Here is a 22376-nt window from a genome sequence, read left to right on the forward strand (position 1 = left end):
ATTTTCATTGCCAACGGCTGCTCCTCTTTAGACGTTGTGCATATGAAGATAAATAACTTGAGACTGTAATATCTAGTGGAGAGTCCAGTTCCCCTCTGTGACGAGAAGAGTCACATTTTCTGCAGATGATACACATTGCACCATTGAGTAAATTGACAGATGACCTCGGAGAGTAATATATTGTATTTTTATGTAGGCTTAGAGTTTCAGTAGTATATAAAGAAAATCTTGCAGCTTTTAAGGGAAAGGACAAATTATACTCTTTGTTGTGAACCAGAGGTGGTTGTGTGTGGACCTGAGCACCATCTTTAGGCAGGGCCAGGCTGTGAAGAGTTGAAGATAAGGGCTCTTGGAATCAGGAAAGCTAGTGAGTGCACTCTCAACAAGAAGCACAGGGGAATCATCAATTCTGTGTCTTTTATCGAAAGCTACTCAACACAATTGGAGATGCAACCAAAAGCACGGAAATGAGAGATTGACGTACATGCAAATGTTGCAAAAGATAAAAAATGCTAATGTAAAAATGAGAAAAATATCAAACAGTAGTCATTAAACGTTGGAATTCAGACAAGCAATTAGACAAACAGAGAAAAACACATCTAAAATTAATGACTGTTAGAAAAACATCTCGTTTGCTCTGACTGAAATGTCTGTAATTTTGTTCCGATATTTTGAAGCAAAAGTTGAGACACAATCATTCTCTTTCAATCACCCCTAGCAGATACATGCAGAGCTTCAGGAGAGATATATATTGCTGTATTATAAAGGGTTTCATTGGTAAAGCAAAGACACTGCAGGAACGAGGACAGAGGGAAGAAGACAGAAAGAATGGTGCTGGAAGAAAGAATTCCAGTGGGACAGAGCGGGAGAAAAATCTTCTCTGTTTCCATGGCTGCCATGGTAACACTGTTGCCAGAGTGCAGCGAGAAATGTGGTCGTAAAAATGTTGATGGTGGCACGGAAGCCCCCACCCAGCTGTTTGAAGCCAAGGTTGTTTCTGTCTGTATTTTTGTCTGGTGCCTTTGTCTTGACAATGTGGCTCTTGGTAGTTGGATGAAGGCATCTTAATTTGTATGTGCGTGTGTGTGTGTGTGTGTAAGTGCCTGTGGTAAATGTTAGTACAGTATGTTTGTGTGTGTGTGTGTGCACGCTCGCTTCTAGACTGAGGGCCCCTGCTGCTGCTGTTGTCCTGATTCTCAGTTGGAGAGCAGGTGTGAACCTGGAGCTAGAGGCTCTACGGGGGTTTAAAAGATGCCTTGAAAGGTTAAAACACCAAGAGAGGCAACTTCAGACAGCAGCAATATACAGCCAGTCAGTTAAAAAACAGCCCCACAGGTGTAGCTTTAAGCAACTGCTTTTCTTGTTTTATGTGACAAGATGGACAGGCTAATAATAAGAACATTCATTTTGCTCCGGGGGAATATCAGGGTAAATGAGAACAGCTCTCTATGTGAAAGCATTGTCTTGTTGTCTTTCTACCTGTTTTTACAACCTGTTAGTCGCTGGTGAAGTTACTGCCCAGTATCAGTGAGTGAACATGGCTCGGGAAACGTTGTTGAGCTGCTTCTCTTAGTAGTACTGTGAATCAGGTGCTACTTGTCTGAAATCGGTGAGGTGGCAGATTGCACACAAACTGAAATTTTCCCACTGCTTTTCTTGGCAAGACCAACCCTGTGTAGTATTCAAGCCCTAGGATTGGTCAGGCGTCAATGCTCACAGAGGTACAGTAACCTGATTTGTTCAGGTCCTATTCCTTGACCACTTTTCCTTGGCTATCCTGACCCTAACTACTCAAGGTCAATGCCAAATTTAAATCAATCATCTCTGCCTCAACCTGCTCCATATGAAGATATAAACGGCTCAATCTAAGGCAATGTAATAACGACTCTTATTTTCAGGTGATTATAGTAATAATAATAATCTCTATTTATTCAATACAGACTATGCAGCTCAAAGTGCTGCACATAAAAAAAGGTAATACAAAAAAAAAGGAATGAAACAAATGAAAACAGAAAATTCACACTTTTAGTGCAATTAAAAAATTGAACAGATGATTAAAGACTGGAAGAAATGTAACATTTAAAATGACAAATAAATGAATAAAAATATATAGACATATAAGATCATCAAAGTGCTGTTAGAAAGCACTTTATACATTAAAGAAAACATGGTTATCGATATTATATTCAATTTCTGCCAATAGTTCCTCCTAAATGCCACACACAGTTCCTGTAATACATCTCAGCTTGATCTGATCTTGAAATGCTGAATGTAAATACAAGATGGACTGAAATTGGCTTGCTCAAAACGCCTCCCAAGACACATTCTAGTCAAACATTAAAAAGGTCTAATAGCTCATCTGTCCACTTTTAACTACACCAGTAAGTGCTCTGTGGAAGTTGGCTCTAAAGGGGGTCTTCCATGATGTAGCTAACCTGCTAGAGTGCTGAGGATATTAGGCTTCTGATGTTTCTGACACAGATTTACTAGCGAATTTGTGAGAAAAGATGAATTGCAATCAGATTTGTGATCTGGCCAACAGAGGCGCATATATGTGACTTGGTATAAATGGAAGTGCCTTAAATCTCGTCTGGATTTGATCCAAATACAAGACACTTGAAATGATAAGTGTTAATGGGGTGTCAGATACATATAGTGATCTTTGGAAGATGTTGCTTGAGAGGAACATGAAAGATAATCCTCCATAGATGAAACTGGGGCTTGTATGACTCACACCTTTGGCTGTTTAATGGACTTATTGATCTCAGGAACTCGTTGATTCATCTATGGAAAAAGGATTCTGTAAGCGGGCTGTTTCTCACACAATGTAGAAAATGTAGCTTTAAGAATTAAAGATAATCGGAGTGAAACAAGATGCTTGTTACAGATTTAAATGTGGAGTTTGTGTGGCTGGCACTGAGTGCAAGGGCAGGAGAGAAGGGCAGAAGGGAATTATATAAACATGTATTAATCAGAGCACTCACATAAGAACGTAGCACAATCAGAGTGCTATATATATTTTGAAGTTATCAACGAAACCTCTAAAATCAGCTGGGGGAGGCATGTAGAAACAGCTGTGCACACAGTGCCTATTACAGCTGTCTGAGGCTTGATTGTGCATCTCCTGTCGACTGTCTCTTCACTTCCCAGTTGTTACCCTTCTGTCTGTAGATTGCTACAATGAAGAAATGGAATTAAGAACAAAAGTTATATTTACAACCATTAAAAGCAAGCAGGCTAAAGAGCTGTACCTCTCTGTCTAACGATCTTCGCTCGGTATCAGTGCTAGAGACAGCGATGTAACTACACACACACACACACACACACATTATTCTGAACCAGTTAAGCAATAGTCACATATATCACAGCCAATAATGTTGTTGTTTTCGCTATTCTTCTATAGATACAGCTTGAACAGAGGGGATCAATGAGCAAGAAAAATACATGTTATGATGATGAATCGACTATATAGGCAAGACTTGAGCGATCAGATTTGACAATGTAAATGATCAGTTGGGGACACATCTAAATAGGGGGAAAAAAGCTTTTTATAAGCTAGCTTTTAGGTGTTATCTTGCCCACAATTTTTCCTTTACCAACTGCTTTGGTAACAATTTTTGATCAAGTAAATTTTCTCTTGCCAATTCTGGTCTGAGGCAGTGAAGAGGCCCTGATGTTTGGGACCATAGCAATACAATTAAAGTAACTCACTGAGAGGCAATGCAATTTCTATTTGCTGACCTCCATCCTCCCAAAACCAGGCTTAATTTCATGCCTTGTGAGGATGTGGATGATGACGAATAAGATGCTATTTTCTATCAATTATTAACTATAATAGCTCTGCCTGCTTTATATGTATAGATGCTAGGGCTTTGCAGCATCTAAACACACCTCCAGTAGAGGTAATAGACTTTTTGATGGGTTTTTTTCAATATTTAACAGCAACTACAATCTTTCCCTAGCCTTAACCAAGTGCTTTGAGTGCCTAAATGTAACCATAAAATGGTACTTTATAGCTACACTCATAATAATAATAATAATAATAATGTATTGTAATTGCCGTTATTGCAGGGAAAACAAATTAAATATGTTGTTTTGTTGCCACATTAGGTATAAACAATCTACAGATACATCATCCAAAAGCCTTACTTATAATGTTGATTAAAAAAAAAAAGAGATGGCATTACGTGTCTGTCAAAACACATTTGCGGTTGCAATTATTTTTATAAACAAACACAATTTGTGGGAGACAGGGTTGCAGGTAAAAACTAAGTATCACCATGGAAATAATTACTATAAGCTAACAAGAAGTTAGATGACATATGAAGTACATATGATGGTCCAATAATGGTATATAGAGGGTTAAAAGATACATGTCAATATTTGCTTGTTCACAGGTCTAACAAAACGGTGGATGTACCAATGATGAACTGCTTTGGGCTTTTCTGGTACTGGTTGCTACTAGCAACATACTGTTAAACTGAAACTAACTGCTGGTGGCATAATAATATCACTTTATATGTCTAGACCAGTAGGTTGGAGATAGTGTGCAAAGGATCAAGTCAAATATTAAAGGAAACATACTACCGTGTGTCCTTGGAAGTCGTAATTTATAAGTTAGATGTTACATTTCAAACTTAGCAGAATTGTTTATTCATCACACTAGATCACTGAACAGAGAAAGCCATCTGTAATATCTGGGCCACTCATTGGTTTGATTAATGTTTGCATGGTTATGCATCTTTTCCTCCTATAATGAACAGTTTCTCGGTTTCAAAAACTGAGCTGAATGTGGGACTCCTGCAGAGTAAAGAGCCTCTTGTCAGAATAATTGCTGCCTCAAAAGAGATCAAGAGTGGCAGACACACATATACAATGAGTATGCGCAGTCACTCCATCACATACAGTCGCAGAAACATATTTTCATCACGTTCTGGCAAAGCAGAGGGGGGAATTATCACTCCGGCTTAGCTCGGTATTTCTGGGTGCACAGAGCTGATGCTTTTGCCTCGACGGGTTTCAAAACATCAGCTCTGACTGACAGAAGGCCTGATGAAATTGAACAATGACACAACAGGATATTTCTTCCTGTTGTCAGAACTGAAACTCACAAGTTTGATGTAATTTTAGAGTCGACCCTACGGTTAACACAATGAGCAGGGTATTATCTTCAGATAATAGTCAGATAGTTTAGTTTTCGTCCTCAAGGAGGAAATTATTTTCCACAGTAGGTGCTCACATAGCACAGTAAGACAAGTAAGGCATGCAGAATTAAACTAAATTATACAAAAAAGACAAAGAGAAGAATTAGAAATACAAACCAATGTCTGGATTTCTTGTAACTTAAGAGGATGTTGCTCATTTAAAGTTCGGATGGTTGCAGGGACAATTGGACAATGCGTCTCATTTACTTATTTGTGCTTAGAATTTATTTTTGTTTGTCACATACTTGCGCACTCTCCAATTTAATTCTTATCATCTTGCAAATGTTAGGGAATCAGATTCATTCTAAAATGACCAAATGTTAAATGTCCGTTATTTGCAATCACGATACTGCCTCGCCCCCATTTCTCTATATAGGAAAATACATATTTGACTCCCTTAAAAATGATTAATTTGACGGATTTCAATGTGGAGTTTAAGTAGTTCACAGAACCAGTTATATAGAGAACGTCTGATATAACCGGATACAACCTGCACCAGGTCCTAAAAATAACCTAAATGCTGATGAATAGCAAACACACTTCATTTCCTCCATTTGATTTTCTACAGCCGGGCAGACCGAAACTTATCAGGTTATTCATACCGATTTCCTCTGTGGACAATAGTTTCTGGTTGCTTGTTTATGATTAGGACAACAAACAATTAAAATTGATCCAACAAAGCGAGGAGAAAGCAACTTATGCTGAAAGGTAATGTTTTATTGGCTTCAGATGCTGCTGTGGTTGTTCCGCCTTTGTAGGAGCCGTTGGCCTTTTGAAGTCATCCGCTCAGGTAGCAGCACTTCAGTCATGACACCATGAAAAGAAATCTGTGTAAGAAGAAGAAAAGATGAATTCCTGCTAATTGTTTTTAACCAAAGACAGGAGCCTATTTAAAATGGATGGGGATGATTAAAGGCGTGTTAACAGTTTGCTTATTTTTTTTTAATATAACAAACTGTTCTGTTGTTCTTTTACACTTTGTTCTTTTCTTTTGTACCATTCATTCATTAATTCTCAAAGAGAAATTCCACTTTTCTTCTTGGCTCCGCTCCTCCTTTCCCTGTCTATGTTTCTAGACTTTAGATACTTCAAATACATGGTATAAAACTATCGAGGTTTTGGCATTGTATTGTTTTGCTGTTTCACGCATTTGTCCCCATAATTACAAGACACTTGCTTACATATATTATTGAATTATATTATATTACATTATATAAGGTTTTACTTTATTTATATAGAGGTTCATGATCTGTTCACTCTGTACCATACACAACCGCCTCCGCCAGTTTTGTACGTCAATAAGCATGACACAAACGATTGGATTGCACTCATCCCATTGTACTTTACAATATATATTATCATTGCTCTACAGTACTTTCGATATCAACCTATTTCCTTTACATATTCCTTATAAATTGTGTTTTTACTGTGGTATTGAGCAAAGCCTTCCTGTTTACATGTTTCCCGTACTTTGTGACCTTTTGTAAAAAAAATTCCCTCTGCTTATTTGAAATGTTAGCATTGAACTTCAAGCGACAACACTGTTTTTAAAATAGCGTAAGGTAATGGCAAATGCAAATGGTCTTTCTTGTTGTGACAATGTCACCCGTCATGAATGATTGTCTTCAAAGACAGCACATCCCATCTAGAAGCGCTTCTCCTTGAATGACTTCAGTGGATGCTATCAGAGAGTGTGATGAGGTCAACTGAATTTAACTTTTAAACAATAAGTCTTTTTTTTTATCCATGACATTACAAGCTCCTTGCTCAAGTCTTTAAGCTGGAAAAAAGAAATATTTACTGCTTTGCTTCAGATATGAGTAACAAGCAAATCTGACATCCCAGAGCTAACTTTAGATGGATGAATTGGATTCTTATTCAGACCGACGCCAAAACTCCAGTCTTCTAAATGTGCGCATGTTAATGATGAACTTCCAAACAAGAAAGGCTATAAATGATGAATAAAGGTTGAGACGGAGGTTTGTTCCCGTCATAGAGATGAGCCAAAAGCACGCTTTTGAATAGGAATACTCGTATTCAATCAGCCTCTGACAGGAAGTTTCCAACCGAAATGTAACAAAAGTATTCCGTCTTTATGCATTTCAATATTATGACTCCCACACATCTAAGTGTCTTTTTCCTTTTTAATGGTGGACATGGTTAGGACATTTATGGTTTTAAAATTAAACTATTTTTATATTACCACAGCTGAAATAGAACCCTCCAATATAAGCATCAATTAAATCAGTTATTCTCTAAAACAAAAGATGGGTTATCCTCTGTGCAACATGGCGTGGGTGAGCGTGGTGGGTGGATTGAGGGTGGCATGTCGTTCAGCGCAATATTTCTCAAGCAGCTGCTGCTCCAAGTCCATGGGCTCCTGTCTCCCACATGGGGCGAGCTTTGGCAGAACTGGCAGCTGGAGACAGCATCTGATTAAGCCGGCGAAGGTTTCTATGTTGGGATTCACTGAGAGGTGAAAGCTGTCATAAGAGCATGCACTGCCACCCCACCTAAAGACATGCAATGCTCCGGATAACAAGGGCGATTATGTATTTCCTCCAGTGTCTTATGTTTCTTTTAGCCTAAATAATGATAATAAATAGATCCATAATTATGAAGAGCATTCCTCTAATGTTTTTATTTTTCTTTAGGCTACTGTGTGGCGTAAATGACCTGTCCTGCTTTCTCACGCTCTAAAGAGCACATCCAGATGTAATCACCCTTGGCTGATATTATTAATGACTTAGAGGGAAAAGAGATTAGACTCTTCCACCCTGCCGCCCTGACAGCATCGCTCTCTTAACGCTTTCCAAAACAAGACATGGGGGAGGCCTCAGAGGAGTAGAATTCACGTGACTTTGATTTTAAGTGTGTGTGTGACTCTGTGTGTGTGTTTGTGTGTGTGTCTCTGAGTCAGTGAGAGGACGGTTGATTTCCTCATTTTCTTAGACATTAGTGGGAAGGAAAGAGGGGGGAAGTTTAGGAAAAAATGTTAATGAGAGAAATGAAGTTGCAGGAGGAGACAAGTGACAGATTTGAAAGGTTTTAGAGTGAGGGTGGAAACCAATTTCAAATGCACAAGAAACCCAAACATTAAAACAATATTTCAGGGTGAAAATTCTTATGGTGGGTGCTCCGACTAATTAGTTTGGAGACGCCACTCCTTGGCTCAGAGCTGAGTGAAACCCCAGGTTAATAATCTACAAGTGCTAGAAAGATATTTCACAGCCGAGCACATCCTTATAACCAACATGGAACCCAAGACACATGTTGATTAGTATTTTCCAAGGTTTTCTAATACATTTTCTTTTAGGTGTGACAATGATGTTGAATAGAAATCAAAACTTAAAACTTTGCTGTTAATAACAGACAGTATTGTGTCAAAATACATATCATCATCTGTCTTCTACTCCAGTGACTCTATCTACAGGGCAACAGTAGGCAAATCATAAATGTAGATTTCTCTGCATCTTTAGACGGATGAACATGGAGACAGACAGAGAAGGAACTTATGTCAGTACTTATTTCCTGTTGAATAATGTTTACACAGTGACGTACATTGAGCAGAGCATTACACTGTGTTTATACTAACAAATATTTTGTCATCAGAGTGTACACGTTTCTGTACACACTTCACTGCTTGAGATTCCTGTCTAATCTTTATTGAAGTACCACTTTCATGTTTCCCCGTGGTGCTTTTGGTAAAGGGATGTGGATACTTCACCTTAATCATCTAGGACCAGACGTAGACTGTTTTGAGTCATTTTAAACCCCATTAAAACGTTCCACAAACAAAAATGAAGATTACAGTCACAGTAACAAACATATGCAAGTTTTGATGTTTCCAAACCCCCTAGCTCTGTGGATGTAAACTGTCATGACCCGAATACAGAGAAGAAACATTGCTGAGCTCCTCCTATATTCATGTCATTTAATGTGCCAAAATTAGATTACAAGAACAAACACACATGGAGCATTTGCATAATCCCCTCGGTTGAAATTCAGTTACAAGGAATTATGACTGAGACAAATGAATAAGGGAGGCCTTGTCCAGCACTCTATTTTATGACGACAACCATATATATATGACCTGTCACTGTTCTCCTCAGGTTTAAACACAGATGTTCTCTTTTGGGCACTGGCATATCAAAGGAGCTTTTTGTTCAGTTTTAGCCAGTATTCACAATCAACAATATTGATCTATTGGTGCAATTGGCTATGAATAGCTATCTTTTACTACAAGGTGGGATTACAATCAATTTACAGGAATTTTCAGGGGCAATGAGAAAATAGTTGTTAAAAAGTAGTCAGCAGGGTTATAGTGGTTTTTAATTTAAGGAGCAAAATTTATAATTCAAGTTTTTCAATTACACACTCTACATGCACATAAAAAACAGCCAGTGCTGGAAGGAGCTATCATAATGTGATACTTGAGATGAGTAATAAACAATAAAGTGTAAAGTGCAACACACATCTGTTGCATATTAAACACATTAAAAGACCCATTATTGTCTATGTAAGCCCACACACTGCTGGATTGATGCACGTCAAGAGGCCACTTTCGCAGCGTCAGTGGCGGTACATCTTTTCACAAAAAAAAGGCTATTTTATCACTTCCACTCCTGGAATTGGCTCATGCTGGCTACAGTATTCAAACAATCTCCTGTGTCTGCATGTAACGGCATGCAAGTGTCAACTCTCCTCAATGCTGCCAATTTGTGTTGCTTTTTGGAAATAGAAAGGATGTGCATATATTCAACTTTTCACCACCATATCTCCGGCAAAACAGAAACGATTGAAATTTGAAAAATGCTGATGATCATGTTCACAGATTAAGAGTAAAAATGATGTGCATTACATGAAGCTGGCATGACAACAGCAGATCATTTACAATATTATGCAACAAGAATACAATGCAATCAAGAACAACTGGCCTTAACTATGCTCACTACCAATTTTCCTCCTCATTGTCAGGCCTCGGTTGAATTGCATTAAATTGCACACATGTTTTTTTTTGGTCTAATCCTGTTTTCAGTATAAACTTGGGTATCATATAGCATGCATTTACAGTCCACCATTGCATGATTGTTCCAGCCCCATCCCACTGGAGCATCCCACTGCCAAATTCCTCAAACCTTTTACAGACAACATCTCTTCAACTCTCCAGCACCGCCTCGGGTGATACGAGCATCCAGAAAGCTGTGAAGCTAATGGTCGGCAACCCATGAGCATTATGACATTCATCTGCGCCCTCACTACAGGATAACTAGCTCCCTGAGTCTCACCGCAATTTAGTCAAGCCTTCGAATAATACGTTTACCGACTGCGGTGCGCTGCAGGCTCCCTACATATCTTATTTCCCAGTGCCCCACACTCCCACACGCCAAAACACTCCTTTGCACTCTGCATAGTGATGTCTAACCTCCCACTCTTGTTGCTTCGGGGTCAAATTAGAAGGTTACTCTAATAATTTATCCCCAGACCGATCTCCATATACCAGGTTAGTTGGGCCCTCAGTCTACCTTGGAATGATTTGTCCACATCACCCCTACGGCAATAACCTTTTCCATTAAAAAAGAAAGTCATTTTTTTGTAAAACAATGACTTTGGACAGGATGCAAGGAGGAGGGGAAATTAAAACCAGGAATAAGACAACAATGGCATATTATGATATCAGAAATCGAAGAATAAATCTAGTCTCTTATCATGATGTTGATATAATATCAATATATTGCACAACCCTATATATCTGATGTATGTGTGTGCTCGTGCAGGATGTCAGAATATCTGAGTCTGTGTGTGTTCATTTGTATGTCAAGCTGTGTGTTTTGGGGTTCCCACTCCAAGAAAGTGTCTCTAACCAAAAACCGTGTCAGGCTGTTTAATGAGGGCATTTCTCCTGTGGTTTGGCACTATTTTAAACTGCTGACAAACTCTTGGTCTGAAGAGAAAAAATCGTGCTGCCTGTGAGTGTGCGTTCACTCACTGTGTGTGTGTGTGTGTGTGTGTGTGTGTGTGTGTGTGTGTGTGTGTGTGTGTGTGTGTGTGTGTGTGTGTGTGTGTGTGTGTGTGTGTGTGTATCTACATAAATACCTTAAGTTTAAGAGTTTGTGCATTAGCACGTTGGTGCATTTTTGTGTGTGTTCATGCAGTCATATTAAAATAACTTGTACTTTCCAGGTAATCACAGACAATTTCAACTTCAGTTACATAAGCTATTATCTTTACCTAAAAAACAATTGAAAAACTGCAGAAGTATTCCCTTGAAGACATGACAATTGTCAAGAATCACAAAATATCCTCACTCTCTGAAAGTAAAGTTCCATACTCACAAGGATAGTATCAAACGTTGGTGTGCTGTGTGTGTGATAGTGAGTGGGCATCACATTTATTAAGTGTAGTAGTATCAGATATGAACTATTAGGGAATGTCCATTAAACTGCAGGCCCAGGCCCATCCTCCTGAAGCGACACTCTGAATCCCCATCAGTCGCACATGTGCTTGTATTGTAGCGAAGCCTGCACTGTAGGATAAGTTTGGTTTACAGGCTAGTGGCTGTTTCTTGGTCAATGCCATTGATTTTTTCCGCTTTCCTGATTTTTCATTGCAGCTTGGCTTGGTCCTTTTTTCACATGATACCAAACACAAAGATAAGACAAAAAGACAGAAAACTGTCCACGGGACAGTGAACAGTAATTTATTCTCCTGTAATCAATAAAAGCTGCATTGATATTGACTAAACTGGATTTTATCTTAAAATTAATGATTAATACGTGTCAGACTGGGGGTGATATAGAACGAAAAGCTCCTGCAACAGACACTGCAGCAGTCTGGCTCTTATCTGATGAATCTTTCTTCTAATATTACTACATGTCCCTGTGGCCACACGGCTCCTTGGGGATCTCCAGATTTGTTTTGGGGTCAGACTGGAGATTTTCTCTCTCTTTTCATCATGCCTCACAGTCTACTGTATAACTGCACAATTGAAGTCCAATGAGAGCATTTTTTGCAAAAGATAATGGCCCTCAGAGATACTCCAAAGTTAATTTGAAATAATTACCATGAACTGCTATTAAGAGAGTGAAGCACTGAATTTTGGAAGTTTGGCTCAGCAAAATGAAATATGGGGGTTTTGACATGTTTTGTTATATAAGTTTCTGCCCCAACAAGCCAATTTCTTCTGGGAAATGGAGCTGAATGTGGAAATATAATGACATTCAGGTGAGGGTTAGAGGTCCACTGCTATGATGAAAACCTGCATGGCCTGGTTCCAACAGGGCCGGCTCTTCACAACAGAGATCTGTTGAGGTGAAACATTCTGATTAAAAGTGACTACAGAGGACCTCAAAGTAGTTGAGGCTCAAATAACACATAAAATGGAAAGAAAGGGAATTTTGAAAGACCCACATTTTACTGTCCGTGTAATGTTTGTTTCACATTACCTGGTTGCTTCATGGAACAATGCTCTGTGGACAGACGAGAAACAGTGTAATATTGAAACAAAGAAAAACACTCTTTAACCTCCATCTACTGCATGTGTAGAGATAATTATGGTTATGGAGTTAGAGCCTCAGGGCCGACACAGACTGAGATCATTGATGGAACAATTAATTCAAAATTGTTTCAAGTAATTGTACAGAAAAATATCAGGGGCTGGTGAGGTGATTTAAAACGTAACATAACTTTTTTCTCTGGTTTAATAATTGTCGTTAAAACAAAGGGCAATCAGTTACTCAAGGGGGTTTCACCAATATTAAAAACTTGAGCCTAATCAAGTCAGACTCCTGACCTTAAACCAATTAAAACGCCAGACTGTGACTTGCAGCGAGCCACCCATGCAAAGTATTCCAATAATACCAATTAACTCCAAATGCTGAATTAGACTGATTGTCCAGAATTCCTCCTGTTTGCTTTGTTTGATCAGCAGCTTAAGAAAACATTTGAATGCAACTTATTGCCGACAAACACGTACCTAAACATAAAGGTCCACAGATTTCTCCGAGCAGTTTGAATTCACTCACACATAGTACATGCCATGACACAACTATGATTCTTCTCACATCTCAAGTTCAATATCAAATGCTTTAAAGTGCATGCGATATTCGCTATATCCATATTGTGCATGCACAAAGCATAATGCTGTTGCAGCGAATGTGTTTTATTACTATGATTGCCTGAGGGTATAAACTGTCTTTGGTGACATTGCTTATCTTGTGTATTCCTCCTTCCAGCTCTTACAAATGTGAAGCTGTGGGCCATCGACCGGCAATGCTTTCAGACGATCATGATGAGGACGGGTCTCATCAAGCACACAGAGTATATGGAGTTTCTGAAAAGGTGAGGAACCCTAATTGTCCCACAAATGACTGACAAATTGCCCTGAAAAGGGCTTTGATCTGAAATGCAATGAATGAATTAACTAAATGGATGAAGGGGAATATGTGTGAGCTGTTACCCTGAGGATTCCTTACTCATTTTTGCCGACAAATTATCTCACTCTAAATGAATTGCTGGTGTGTCACTAAAGGTGTCATTCATCCAACTGTAAAAATACCTAGTACCTGTGTCGTCTTTCTTCAACACTTACTTCCGTATCCCTATGAAAGAGCTCTGCACCCCTAACCACGAAAAGCCCATTATCACTTAAAAGGCCTGCATGGAGTGTAGGATAAAAGGAAAGACTCATCAAAAGACAGAGGGAGAGCAGTGTGCAGTGATCAGGGAGCATGAGAGATTCAATTACAATATAAATCTCTCTTGTCCCCTATCTGTGTTTCACTCCCCTGTTTTTCTATCATGCACTTTGGTCTTTATCAAGCCAAATATAAAAATGATATCACATATTCCCTATATTTCATATGCCATACCATTTTCACATGGCTTTGTTTCAGGGCCGATATGAGAAGCTGCTCTATTGTCTTCTCAACTCCTCTCATATATTTAAATTTTTGTTGCCGATGATAAAAGCACACACTGTGCCTAGGATCGTTTCTACTGAGCGAGGCCTCATGAATATATATGTGATCATGATAAGACTCTGACACTGTTTGACAGAGTCGTTTCAAGGCAGGCAGGAAACCAACTTTTCACTACACATTTTCCAACACATCCCCATATCTAAACTACAAAACAACCTTCCAAACAACCTGTTTGACTGTTCCAGAGATTGCTCCTATTCTGGTTTTCTGATGTGCAGCCTTTAAGGTAAAGGTAAAGTTATGTTTTGGAATTAACGATAGGGAAAGATCCCAGACATGGTTTAAAAGAAACCATTGTTTACTGTGCATAGTCGACAGATGTGAAGCCAAACCCTTTGTACAACCAGCCATTCACTTTCACATCTTCTCTTAGATCTAAGGGGCAAGGGTATTCTCAATTTTAACTAATTTGCTTTTGCCGCAGTATAACGATTTCACACTATTTCCGCCTTTGCTTCTGGGAGTGGACTGTAATTATTCACAGTTATGTAAGTTATTGCCTGTTTGGGAAACATACACAGAGGTTGCTTCAAGTGTTTGACCATAATGACAAATGCTTTGGTTTTTCTGGCGACTAAAAGTCTCCCTGGATAGTGTAACAGTCTGTGACATTTGCAGGTCAGTCCCAATAAAGCCACTCTGCTGTATCTTCAGTACCCTTTCACAACGAAGGAAGACTTTAATAAATTAAATACCAAAAATGTATTTCCAACCACATAAAAAAAAACTCTCTACTAATCTTACTTTCATGTCCTTAGACTGAAGCAATTGTAGCTTGATGGCTTTGACTAAAAAAAGACACTTGCTATCTCTTCCCTGAGTATATGAGCATGTACTGTATGGCAGCTTTTGCCTCTCAGCAGCTCTTATATAACAGTCCAAAAGATAAGTAAATATTTAATAGACATTACTTGGTTTTGGCTCACTCTGTGTGTGTTTGGTTTGTAAAGGGGTATCTAGGGATATTTATAGCAACATTTGATATTGTAATGTAAATAATTATATGCGCTGCTTCCGAGAAGCAGATCTAATAAAAAAGCTGTCATCAATTGGATCATAAGAACAAACACGCTGGTCCCTGAGTCTTCTACCCGCTGTAAAATTGTGGAACTATATATTTGCTCTCACAAGTTATGGAGGAGGAACACAGATTAAAAAAAATTGAGAGGGAAATCCCACATGGTATTACATACGGGAAGGGAGTCTGCTCTTAAAGACCTTTATTTATTACCTCTCTCTAGCATGTATTAGAAATCACTCAAGCACTTTGCACTGAGAAAAAGCAACTGCTGGTGTGTGTGTGTGTGTGTGTGTGATGAACTGACAAACATCGCCCAGGTTTACAAAATGCATATTGCTGTGAATTGATATTTTTTAAAAGGTTGGTGGGCTATCAATCTACACTCGGCACCCCCTCCACTTTAGGTAAAAGTCTAGCTATAAGGCATGGAATAAAAGCAGACAGCCATCTGCTAAACAATATGTGAAAAGGCACAGGAAATGAGCACGCAAAAGCGTTAATCAGACCCAAGGAAGTGCTGGTTTCTCTCGGCGTTTCCAGTTTTGCCAGAGAAGTTATTTAGGGTTCCCTAATGCTTTACTCACAGTGGCACAGTGTCATGAGTGCAATGATGTTAGAAAGTTTCAAATGATAAAAAACACCACATTAGTGAAACCGCACTTCCCCACTGGGCTTGTATATTTGATTAATATCCTGCAACACAATTAAATTGTTGGATTAGAATTTTACTACAACAGATGCTTTTTGTTTGTGTCCACAGTTTCGCAGCTCAAGGGATTGAAACTCCATATGTTTCATGTAAAGTAGGGTCAGCTGATTAACTAGTGCCTCTGTGGAGGAAGCAACATCACGAGGGTGAACACAGCAGCCAGGGCCCCGGGTTGGGGGCCGCGGGGAGATGGTTCAGATTACTGTAATAAAGCATGGAAAATGAGGCGAAGAGGGAGATGGAGAAACACACAGAGTGGGAGATGATATAGGGAGATATGCTCTTTGTTCACCAGCGGGGGTTATTCTCCTCCCTGATAAACGTTGGGCCAGTTTTATTTAGTGGGTTTGATAACAGGAAGATAGCGTTCATTTAGGCTGCCGGGAAGCAAACAGAACAAACATTGGGGCCTCATACTGGTGTATTCAACATAGGATCTGATTCCTTGCTGAGTAACTCGACACGTTAGCCAGCTAATACTGAAATATTTATATGCACCATCTGTAAAACAATATACAGGCCAACTGCCATGACATAATATTGATTTTTATGTCTTCCTGTTGCCTGTATTGATGTTATTCTCTACAGATCAAAGGTCTGCTTTCATTCTCGTCGACACTATCAAAGCGAATGACTATACTAAGCTGCCATCCAGGCTGCTTTCTACATGTTTTTTTTTCCATACAACAACAACAAAAGTCTTAATCAGTTGTATATGTAATATGTATGAACCTATTTGATCTAAAAGCATTTTATTTTCCTTCTCCTGCAGCGTTCCCACATTCCACGACCTGCAGGAAGATATTCTGAGCAAACTTGCCGATGTCCTTGAGGAGGTAAGTGCCTTGTTCCAAAGCCTGTCACACCTGCAGCACAAAGCAGATGCAACAAGCTTACTCCACACATCTTAATAGATTTCCATACATGCCCCCTCCTTTAATGCAGTAAGAGCGGGGAGCCAGAAGGGGAATAAAGAGATAATCCAGATAGAGAGCACTGGGTGAAAGCAGGTGCAGATTTTTTAGGGGGGCGGATTGAAGGAACAAAGTGTGCACAGTTGGGATTTCAGAGTAATTGTTGCTCTTTCAGTATGTGCTCAGAGTGGTGATGTTAAACCAAGTGGTCCACCTACTAACAAACTGACAGTTCATTTCATGAACCTATACAGGATTTAATTATACTGCTGCCAGAAACTATTTTAGGTTTTCAAAGGGGGGGATAACAATCTAAGCAAGCTGAGGAAACAGCAAGATTCATTTTATTTAATAATTTAAGGTGACATCCATTATATGTCACCATGGTAACGTACTTTGGCCACTTAATAGTCAAAAGTATTTTTTTGTAATATAAATCAATGGACCAATTCTGGAAGGCAAAAAAGCATTTTAAAACCTTAAACCACTACAGCATTGTTTGCAAATGGACAGGAGTTTTAAAAATCTTTTACGATATGCCAAATAATTAGTAGGTCCTTTTTTATAGCAGCATGTTTTTTCATGCTGACTTCAGTGTGTGTTTTGAGATGTTTCTACCCATGAGCACACCGCTTCGTTTGATGTTTTTTCCCGCATAATTTAGTTATGCAAACACATTCTCATTTACACTTTTGATGTGTGCTGCTAACATTGAGGCTTTCAATATATTGAATTGCATTCAAATATGGCCTTTCCCTACGTTTTTGATGTTATTCAATGTCACTGTGTGTATATGAGCAATCATTTATGTAAGACATTTGTAACATTTGTTCCAGATCCTTTTGCTTTTAAGAAAAGAAGAGGACATTAATTATTCAATCTGTTGCAGATTTTTGGAATAATAGACTCATCCAGAGGAATCCTGAACATGTAATGTTTGCGCAGGTTTGGGTTAGGAGTTTCTAGTTGTGTAGCCTGCAAACTAGAGATATACTTTAGTTCTGCAATATGAACATTAATAATCACAATCATTGCTGCAAAATGGTGGCTACCATTACTCTTAAGAACCTACAAACAGAAACATTTTAAAACTGCAATTAATTTACAAACACTGAAACTATAGAAAAGATGGCAAATTCAATTCAACATTTTATGATATCATCTTTGTATGGCCACAACAACTTAAAAACAGATGCAAAGCAAACCTCTTTTCTGACCAGCTAGCAGTAAACCATTGGAGAACCACTCCACGATAAATCTGATTATTTTTACCAGACGTTTGGTTTATAACACTACTTGGCAAATAGCCTATCAAATTACAAGGAGGCAACAGATAATCAGCCCAGGAGCATCACATTTGTGGCAAGAGCTTCATTGTTAACGATTTGGGCGTGCATATTGTTGTTTTCACACACTCATGGCACTTGACATTGCTTTAGCGACTAACCACTCATAACGGCCTCTTGAGTCAAGTGCAATTAAAACACAATTTTTTAGATTGTGGAAAAATTATGAATAAAAAGCGGGATTTGAGGTTGTATTAGCTATGTCATGCATTGAAACAGAACTATTATAATACTCAGAATCACTGGAACCACTATTTTTCTGCTGTCATCAAATAATGAACCAAGGTAATATTGTAAATAGTTTACTTGTTTACAGCAGCTTGATAAAATGAACATACTGCCATGATTTTACTGCTACATTTTTTGTAACATGACAGTATATAGTCGCCAGCGTCATAGCACAGCTTTATGACTTGGACCTTGGCAAATACCATAATTTATTATTTATGCCATGGTAAATAATAAGTCCATTATTTGTAGCATTGAATGTATAATGTACATCCACAAAAACTGCACCATAATAGAACTTGGCGCTAGGAGTTAATTAAAAGTTTGTTAAAACGTTCAGCAGAGCAACAGTGTAACTCAAGAGAAGCAGTTCAGCTCAGCAGGATGAAGCAGAAAAGGAATTCTATAAGCTTACAGATAACAACCTCCATAGCGAAGGACAACTCCATGAAGGAAAAGAACAAGGTTGTGGGAAAGTACACTGGTGGGGGGAGGCTGCAAGCTATGCCACCCACATCAAAACAGTGTGAGCGGCTGAATTGTAAATGTAATATGACACAGCTGAAAGGAACTGTGGGTAATGCAAACAAACATGAAGCAGTTTCACAGATTTGGGGATTTTCAAGTTGGTGTCTAACTAAAAACAAGTCTGTGTGACGATGTATGGCTAATGACCCACAGTGTATAACCTTCACATTTCCTTAATCAAATCCTCCACAGCCAAAGTGCAAACTATTTTGCCGGCAATTCAATTAATGAGATAATCATTTTAGCTTGGTACAGGGACGACATGTGTCAGTGAGCTGGGACTACACACCATGTTAACCCTGTGAAAATGAGATGTTTTGCATGGCATTCTAGAAATGCCTATTAAATGTACTCTGATTAATGTGTTTGCACCGTTGACTGAGGGAGATATTAGTGTTGGGAAGTTGATTGAATTTGTATTTATCAGCTTCATAGACTGTTGACTGCTATCACCCCATAAACAATCAAGCAGCGGTGCATTGTATTTGACCTGATCCATGCACATCCAAGGTTTCTTCTATTTTTAAAGGAAAATTGCATTTTTCCCTCTTACAAGCAGAGGTCCTATAGGTTGGTTGTGCACATATGGCTAAATCCATCATGCTGTCCTATCTCTAGTCCTCTACTATAATCAATCATTTTTGTGTGTGATTGATTTTTGACAAGATAGAACAGCAATTTTTTTCATCAGTTTTCCTCACCTCGAGGACATGCTTGAGAAAAGGAGCCACATATATAAAAAGATAAACCTGAACTAAGCATCATAACTGCAACCTACTATTAACAAGAAGCTCTACTCTTGAGTGACGCACAGCAGAAATAAATCCTACACTCACTGCTCAGTGTGAGGAAAGATGTGAGGTATCGCAGGTGAAATGATGTGAGAATAGAAACCTGGCAACTGCAGTGTGGAGTCTGCTTATAATCTAACAGGAAATAGTGAGCTATGTCTTCAGTCTAGACTCAGTTCAGCATATTGTATATATAGTTTGCTGGGAATGTCAAAATTCCGCCAGAACTTGTATTATGAAAAACAAAAACTGATGCTTGTTAACTCTAGGTCCCCTATAAGAGTTTTAGTGACTCCTTGGTTCTGTATATCATGTTATAACTTGATTTCCAGTTTTCTCCATGGCACAAGAGGTTTCCCACATCATATGAAGTTATGTCACAACTCACGCACAGAGCAAGCAAATGCATTCCTTATCTCCTAGTAAAGGTTATTTCAAACTCAAGGTGTGAATGTGTGTGTGAAAATGTTTATTTTTTTTGCTTCAACCAATGCATGCTGGGATACCCTCCAACACCAGCAACCCTGAGCAGGAATGCTTGGTGTAGAAAATGTATTGATGGATGGATATATCAGTTTTCGCACATGGAAAGGAGACGTTTTTTGCCTTCAGATTTGTTGCAGCAGTATTCATTTATTCACTTGTTTTCTTTACCTGCGCATTCAAGGTCACAGGGCATGTCCAAGCAAGCAGTGGGTGGAAGGCAGCGAAACCCCCTGGACAGCTGGCCAGGCACTGCTATTAACAAGGAAAAGGATCTGATTGTCATTTTTTCTCACTGCACCCAATTCAGCCTCACTTCCTCTGAAGGGTACATTTTGGTCTGTGGTGAGAGAGATCTCACTCCCAATGTGAGAAAGAAGACAAAAGAATGATATTGAGCCTGAATAACGTGTCTCTTCTGTGGTCTTCTCTTCTGACAGACACATTATGGAGATGGAGAGTACATCATCAGACAGGGGGCCAGAGGAGACACCTTCTTCATCATCAGTAAGGGAAAGGTGAGAACATTCCTTCTAGCCTACCACCCAAATATTCATCATGACATTGCAGCGGATGTACACATGGCAACAGACACCTCTCTTTGAAAGCAAAGGGGTAGTATTTTTGGGTGAAAGTTGGGCCCTCATCAATCATCTGGAGATAAGGGAGAGGTCGCCTCTGTCATCATCTCTTGCAGATGCTCTTGGAGCATCTAGAAAGGAGGATGGAGTCACTTTAATTTCACCTTTCTGTCATCAACACTGGCTTTCACACTGAGCACAGATGACACGCTGTCTCGTCCGGCATCAACACCGTTGGTGGGCTTTCATGTGCTTGTATTGTTAACGTGTTTTGATGCAGCCACTCTTCCTCACTTATTTTGTCCCCGCTCTTCATCTTCATCTTGTTCATCCTCCTTCTGATGCTCCTTCCACTGTTCATGTTTACCCTCCACTATCCTTCCTCCTCATCATCATAATGTACATTTTTAGACAACATAATTATCTCAGTCTCTAAAATCCACCAATGGTAAGATTTGAACATGTCGTGCTATAAATATGTATAAAATTCCCTCACAAATCCCAGTGAGTCAGACTAAATCGCAGTTATTATGTAGTATTTTTTAACTGTGGACATGTCCAGGATGTGCCTGTCATGTTAAAGGATGAAGATTATTATGTTTCCTGTCTTTCTTTTACTCTCCTTTGACCCCAGACAGATGCAACCCACTTCACAAGGTCGGCACAACTACATCAAATAAAGAAAATACACACATTGACGCAGACATAAGCGCACACGCTCTTGTCTTGACCGTATCAATGGTTTCCACATCACTCACCACACAACTTTCTCCGTCTAGACCAAAGACACTAGAGGACATTCCCCAAAATTGTGGCATCTCGCAACTCACACAAAACCTGCCTTTCGGAGTACAACTTCACGAATAATAACGTTGTCACGCAGGTGTTGGCAGCGGGGCAGTGTGCTGGTGCTGGAAACACTGCTACACCTGTGCAGGACTGACTAATGGAAACGACCGTCTCCATTCAGTTCCTCCAAAATCTATGAGCCATCAATATGATTTGTAAAGTCAACCGGCACGGCACAGTGCCATCACTCACATGTCATCTGGCTAATGAAGTGGTCAGCGTCGCCTTCCAGATCCTCACAGAGATGGCATTCACCTATTTGTAACAGACCACCCATGAACAGATTCATCTGTCACACCAGCACTCGTCCCCTGTTTGTAGTAGTGTGATTAACCAGCCATATTGAGATATCATATACTATCACTTTCTTTTGGAGTGATGTGTAAATTAAATGTCTTCTCCTTTACTTGCCACACATCTTCAAACTGTTATACATTAACTCTTCTTTCATCCCGTTTTTTTCTCATCTTCTTGCCTGTCACACTACTCTTCTGTTTAACTCTCCTCCACCTGCATTTTCCTCCTTTCGCCAGGTTAATGTGACCAGGGAAGACCCGCCCAATGGAGAGCCTGTCTACCTGCGCAGCCTCGTAAAAGGGGACTGGTTTGGAGAGAAAGCACTGCAAGGGTAAGATTGTTCCTAATAACAATGCCTCTTCCAATTTAAATCTTCTGTGATCCTGCTGTTTCTGTCTGCTTCTCTGTCACACTCTTTCCTTCTGTTTTCAGTTGCAAGCTTTT

The 22376-nt window shown here is 39.3% G+C and overlaps 1 protein-coding gene across 2 annotated transcripts in view; it reads left to right on the forward strand.

Annotated features, from left to right (window-relative positions):
- LOC129092017 (cGMP-dependent protein kinase 1) overlaps positions 1–22376 on the forward strand; it is an 83202-nt gene that overhangs the window by 39634 nt on the left and 21192 nt on the right. For both annotated transcript variants that reach the window (XM_054599762.1, XM_054599761.1), the window contains exons 4-7: positions 13439–13544; positions 16688–16751; positions 20646–20723; positions 22169–22263. In XM_054599762.1, coding sequence (XP_054455737.1) covers positions 13439–13544; positions 16688–16751; positions 20646–20723; positions 22169–22263 — 343 coding nt within the window. The remainder of the gene's footprint in view (positions 1–13438; positions 13545–16687; positions 16752–20645; positions 20724–22168; positions 22264–22376) is intronic.

This window comes from Anoplopoma fimbria, chromosome 6 (genome assembly GCF_027596085.1).
Source record: "Anoplopoma fimbria isolate UVic2021 breed Golden Eagle Sablefish chromosome 6, Afim_UVic_2022, whole genome shotgun sequence".
NCBI lineage: Eukaryota > Metazoa > Chordata > Actinopteri > Perciformes > Anoplopomatidae > Anoplopoma > Anoplopoma fimbria.